Source organism: Meleagris gallopavo, chromosome 17, assembly GCF_000146605.3.
Source record: "Meleagris gallopavo isolate NT-WF06-2002-E0010 breed Aviagen turkey brand Nicholas breeding stock chromosome 17, Turkey_5.1, whole genome shotgun sequence".
Taxonomy (NCBI): Eukaryota; Metazoa; Chordata; class Aves; order Galliformes; family Phasianidae; genus Meleagris; species Meleagris gallopavo.
This window is the reverse complement of record NC_015027.2, coordinates 7,458,241-7,464,287: the sequence shown is the minus strand read 5'-3', so window position 1 is coordinate 7,464,287 and position 6,047 is coordinate 7,458,241. Positions and strand designations below refer to the sequence as shown.

Below are 6,047 nucleotides of genomic sequence, written 5' to 3'. Positions count from 1 at the left end.
GGACCGCCGCGGGACGCGCCGACGCTCCGGAGAGCGTGTGCGCCCGGAGGACAGCACAATAGCCGGGAGGAGGAGACAGGGAAAGGGGCAGGGGGAAAGGAGGAGAGAGAAAGAGAAAGCACAACACGGGGGCTGGCGAGGGGAGGACGGAGCGGAGGGCTCCCGAGCGCGGCGGTGCTGAGGACCGTGGCCGGGACGGCGGAGGCAGGAGGTGGGTGGGTGGGTGGATGGGTGGAGGGCGATATTTACCTTTCCTCCCCCGCCCCGAGCCCGCTCCTTTGTCCACCCCCCTTTGAAGTGCTATGGAGTCGCCGGGGTGGGAGCGTTGTTGTTCGCTAGCGAAAGATCAGTCATGACGGGGGGAGAGTAGCGAGCATACGGGGGGCTGGGGACGGCAAGAGGTGGAGGAGGCGAGGAGGAGAGATTGTTCCGAGGATCGCCGTTTGCTTCCCGTTTCTCTGCATGGACCGTGAAAGAAACGCGTTGAGTTGACCGTGTCGGAGCTGTTTCGACTTCTACATGTGAGATCCGGTTGGTTTATTCTCTCCACCTATCTCTCTCCAGCTTCCTTCCCTTATTCTCCACTTACTCCTGTATGCAAAATGGTGGACCCTGTGGGGTTTGTAGAGGCTTGGAAAGCGCAGTTTGCAGACTCTGAGCCCCCTAAAATGGAGCTGAAATCTGTGGGAGATATTGAACAGGAGCTGGAGATGTGCAAAGCGTCTATCCGGAGACTGGAGATGGAGGTCAACAAGGAGAGGTTCCGCATGATTTACCTGCAGACTCTTCTGGCAAAGGAGAAAAAAAGCTATGATAGACAGAGATGGGGCTTTAAACGTGCTTCTCAGTTGCCTGAAGGGGGTGCTGACCAGCAGGTCCAAGACCTGCCTCATCACCAGTCTGCTGACCAAGATGAACATGAAAAAAGCAAGTCGCACCATGGGGAGGAAAAATTCAAACCCAGGATGCCTTCTCTGCGAAAGCTGTCTACCCAGAGCGATGGGTCAGACCTGTCACCTTTGGACAGTCCCCATCACGGAGAAGGAGAACAGGACAGGTGTAAGTATTATGGCGAGGAGAAATTGAAGAGAGTTGTAGAAGATACAGAAAGTCGCTGTGACACAGACGGATCTCCTTCAAAACACAGATCGTCTTCCACTCGCAGGCTAGTGGGATCTGCTGAGAAGGAGGGATTGTTTGAACCTATTTCCAAGGACAGAGGAAACAGCACCAGTGTGGCAGCCCTAAGGTCCAATTTTGAGAGGATTAAAAAGGGCAATTCACATCATTCTGGAGATAACAAGGATGTTGTTGAAAAACCCTTTTATGTAAACATGGAGTATCATCATGAGAAAGGTCTAGTGAAGGTCAATGATAAAGATGTTTCTGACAAAATAAGCTCTCTTGGTAGTCAAGCCATGCAAATGGAACGCAAAAAGTCCTTACACTCCCTTCCTTCAAACATGGTACCCAGCTTCAACGAGTTCCAGCGGTCTGCTTACAGGGGGAGGTCCTCAGAGAGCAGTTTTGGCTATGATGGAGAATATGAAGATGCTGAACTGAACCCCAGGTTTCTCAAAGATAATCTGATAAATGCCAATGGCAGCAACCGCTCCCCTTGGCAGCCCATGGACTTTCAACCTTATCAAAGTATCTATGTTGGTGGAATGATGGGGGAGACAGAAGGGAAAGGACCTATCCTGAGAAATCAGGGTACAGCGGACCAGGAGAAACATCTCACTTGGCCCAGGAGATCTTATTCCCCCAGGAGTTTTGAAGACATTGGAGGAGGGTATACTCCTGATTGTAGCTCTAATGAGAACCTTACCTCCAGTGAGGAAGATTTCTCTTCAGGGCAGTCCAGCCACGTATCCCCCAGTCCCACCACTTACCGCATGTATCGGGATAAAAGTCGTTCTCCGTCCCAGAACTCTCAGCAGTCCTTTGACAGTAGCAGTCCACCAACTCCCCAGTCTCAGAAACGGCACAGGCAGCAGCAGGTCATTGTATCTGAGGCTACTATTGTTGGCGTACGAAAAACAGGACAGATCTGGCCGAGTGATGGAGATTTGCCTTCTGGGAGAAGTCACCAAGACAGCCTCTTCCATGGAGATGCAGGTGTGTACCAGCTTTTCATTTTATTTTTTTTAAATGCATAGAGCAGGAAATGGCATCATAGACATTCATAGGAGAGGTTTTCTAGATGAACCTGGTTGAATCACCCAAAGAGGGGAACTGTTCAGCGTGAAAAATCTGTTCACCTTGTAGTTGTTCTGTTTCAGAAGAGTCCTGCAGAAGTACTCCTCAGAATGCTCTTCAGTCTTCTCTTGAGAGGATCAGCTGAGTCCGATGTTAATCAGCTCTCTAAGTTTTGGTGTGATTGCTGAGGTAAAAGGGGGCCAGAACTGTTCAGTGTTCATAAACAGATCACTCCTTTCCTCTTACTCTTTCACTGAGGAGTAGTTAAACTCTGCCTCCAAGGTGGTAGCATGTCAACATGCTACAGCCTGAGGGTTTTGCTGGAGCTTTACCAATAATCATACTCTTTCCACAGTCTTGTTTTTTCCTGCCTGTATTAATTGGAGTGCCAGATTCTCATTCTGTCATCCTTCAATTATAGCTGATTGGAAGTGATGATTGTGCAACCCTGTTGAAGTTTTCTGCTGTCACTAAGTGAGGGAATAACTATGAGTATCAGGAAGCCCTGAGGGAGTGCTCTTAATTTAATTTAAGCAGAATCAGAATTTTTGTTTGGGGAAGAATGGGCCATGTTTGAACTCATTCTTGCGTAAAACATTCAGGGATGCAGATGTCTGTGGAATTGCAGTGAATTTCGAGGTGGTGGAAGAAGTGAACAGTGATCTATGTCAATTCAAGTAAACTTACTGAATGCGTGTGGGCACCTCAATCTATTCAGCAAGGCAACATACATAATTGTACATTATTGTAGGCAGTATCTTGTATTAACATTGCCATTCGTCTTCTATGCAGTAAATGAAAAAGCAATCAAATTCAGGAACAAAAGAGCAGCATGGTTGTTCTGACAGACTTCTGTTATTCTAGATCTGTGAGTTACTTTGTGTTTTTCTTTTATTCTTTAAGTGTGTCATTTTAATAAGGAGTTAACCTATTTGTTAACGTGATTGAATTGTTGAAGTAGCAGTTGAATGAGACCTATCAGAGATGTTACTTTCTCAGCCTCTGTACGTTTGGTGTAAAGTAACTGCTGAAAGGAGATTCTTGGTTTTACTTTCCCTGCTGATTTTCTGCTTGTTTGTTTTGCCAGCAGTATTTCTGGGAGCAACAGCAGGGGAGAAATCTTTTCTCACACCCTCTGCCATCCTTGTAACCAATTATTTGATTAGAAAAGGCTGTACAGTTGAAATGAATGTTCACTGTACATGGCACCTCAGCATCCTGTCCTCATAGTGACTTCTTCCTTATCTGATTATAGATATGTACTTGCTTTCTATCTGGGACTACTGCATTCTTGTTTGGTCTTATGCATATGTTTGTATCTTCCAGGGAGCGCTAGCAGTGCAGGAGAGGCTGGGTGTAGTGCTGTTTTATACTGAGCTGCAGCCATCTGTCTCTGCTCTTGTTTACTGATGCTCTTTAGATGACTGGAAGCCTCCTGGCAGTTGCAGTTTTTGCAGAAGGAAACAAAGGACATAAACAACAAGGGCTGATAAAGCTTGAGGATAAATTCAGCTTTCAGAAATTGAATAAATGAGTTTTATTTTAAATAGTTTAGCTCATGCTTTGTGGGTTGCATTAAGAGTAAAATGGGCTGCTGAAAACTCTGATCAGTTAAAATTTCTGGTTGTGCTGGAAAGCCTAGTGTTTGTTCCTAAGCTTGGCCACGCAATTGCAGGCAAGGACAGAATGTAACTGATTCCCCTTCTGCTCTCTTCAGCAAAGGGGGTTACATGGCAAGCTTAGCAGGAACCTTCACCAGATGGCTCATCCTTACTGTCTTGCACATTAGCTGGTGGCAACTTTTTACTTCTCCTGAAGTCACAAGCCTTCTTGGTTGACTGTGGTTCTGACTAATTCTAACAACATCATTTTATATATAATATATATATATTATTTCCTGATTAGAAAGATTTATCTGAATCTAATTGGTAAAACCTCTTTCTCATAAAACAAACAAAAGACCTGAGTGATCACTGTGTACCTGGTTGGCTACTGTTCCCAACAACCATGCACTGATGCGGAGTGTTCTACATCACTGCACGATATGAAGGCAGTTCACAGACCCAGCCAGCTTTTCTTGCACCTGTGGTTCAGCTTCTAGTTCTGTCAGTCTTCCCTGAAGTTGTGCTCGAGCAGAGTGCAAGTTTAAACCACAGCAGGTTCTGGCCAGCCTTATTATTAATCAGCATCAAGTGGGATTTGTTCAACAGTATTTGGTTTCTTTGCACATTCAGATTTTTGTATGCCCTTTGGCTTAGCTTTTCAAGTCTCTGCCCATAATAATGCTGAATGTAGTGTGGCAGGTGCAAAGTGAACTTTCTGTCTGGATCTGCCCCACCAGCATATATTAAGTTTGGCTGGCTGGCTGACATGTGATATTTTATTTTAATTTGTGATTGAGTTCACACTCATGTGATGGTTTGTTGCTTCTGTATTACAAAAAAAAAAAAAAAAAAGCTTAGGAGGAGGTCATCTATCTCTCAGATGAAAGAGATCTAAGTCAGTATTTGTATTTGAGTTGTTGGAGATGGGTTATATCCAAAACCTTAAATGAGACAGGGTAGTAGGCTTTCAGTTTATTTCAAGGAGCAGAAGGAGAGCTTGAGGAGTGAGATCTGATAATCACTGTACTTTTTGTTAAATGTACCTAATGGAGTCTTGGCAAATATATTTATGTTAGAATGAATTATGTAGCACTAATTTCCTGCACTGGGAATAGAGAGAATCAAGTCTTAATTCTGCATTAAACTTGCATGTTTTTACTGTGATTGTGGAGGAAAAGCAGCGTCTATGTGCATATACGTATATAAATGAAAGTCTGTCCTCTGTTAAATGGCAGTTATAGACATAGAAATGAGAACCTACTCATCATACTTTTCTGCCTGTTATCGAGAAGAGAGCCATTGTGCTGTTATGTAGTGAAGAGGCATCACAGTGGCCTCAGCTGCTAATAAAAGTCTATTACTTGAGAGTTGATTAGGGTTGATCACTGCTTGACCTTATAGTTTGCTTTGTAAAACTGGTGCATGCTCTCTCATAGGTCTGTGTTTGAAAGGATTGGTATCTACCTGCATTGCATCGTGTAAACTGTATGGAGCCCTCATAGATAAGGAAGCAGCTCTACAGGTAAATACTGCAGGTTCCCCAGTGGTGACTTCTGGTCACCTGAAGTGACTGGAGGGTGCTCTCCATAGACTTCAGTCAGGCTGTCTTGATAGAAAGATGCCAACAGCTGTAGTGCTCAATATAAAATCAGTTTGGGGATTTGTGTAATTTCGTCTCATTGAAAGTAAATTTTTACTTATTTTAGCCTCCTAAGTGTGGGAGTGTTGAATGTCCCTTTCTGAAGAGCATGGAGTGTTCTGTGCTTTCAGTGAGTTTGATGTAGCTGGAGGGAAGAGTACTGGAATTTATATATGTGTGTAAACTGTAAAACTCAAAGCTCCTATTCCTCAGCTGAGCAGAATACCATTTTAAATCATGTAATTGCTTAGATCCGTAGGTTCTTCAGGTTTGTATGTCTTAATGCCTGACTACATAGCCATGCATCTGAATTTCCTGCTTTTAAGGTAATTGTTGCACTGTTTAGTTTTGAAATTCCAAAAAAGTGTGCTGCTCTGTACCAGTCCCCATGAGCGTTCTGTTCTTGAGTTGCTTGCATGTTCTGCAGTTTGGATGAGTTTCTTAATTACACTTCTTCCACCAGTATTGTCTTCTGTGGATTTTACTACATATAGTTTGAAAAGTGCTTTGCAGTCTTTCAGCAGTATAAAGACAACTCACTGGGGGCAATAGCAGTGCTATTGCTGTTTAGAAACAACACTCCTCTTTGAGAAAGTGGTGGGCTT

At 44.2% G+C, this 6,047-nt stretch overlaps 1 protein-coding gene across 1 annotated transcript; it reads left to right on the top strand.

The window, feature by feature from the left end:
* The first annotated feature begins 6 nt into the window (after window positions 1-6).
* Window positions 7-4,034, top strand: LOC104913554 (breakpoint cluster region protein-like). Its single transcript, XM_031555990.1, has one exon. It carries the CDS (start codon window positions 603-605, stop codon window positions 2,157-2,159), a length of 1,557 nt encoding a protein of 518 aa, XP_031411850.1. The 5' UTR covers window positions 7-602; the 3' UTR covers window positions 2,160-4,034.
* Window positions 4,035-6,047: the final 2,013 nt, after the last annotated feature.

What these genes read in the sequence shown, in the direction of transcription:
- LOC104913554 (XM_031555990.1), top strand. Translation starts at nt 603, where the DNA reads ATGGTGGACCCTGTGGGGTTTGTAGAGGCTTGGAAAGCGCAGTTTGCA.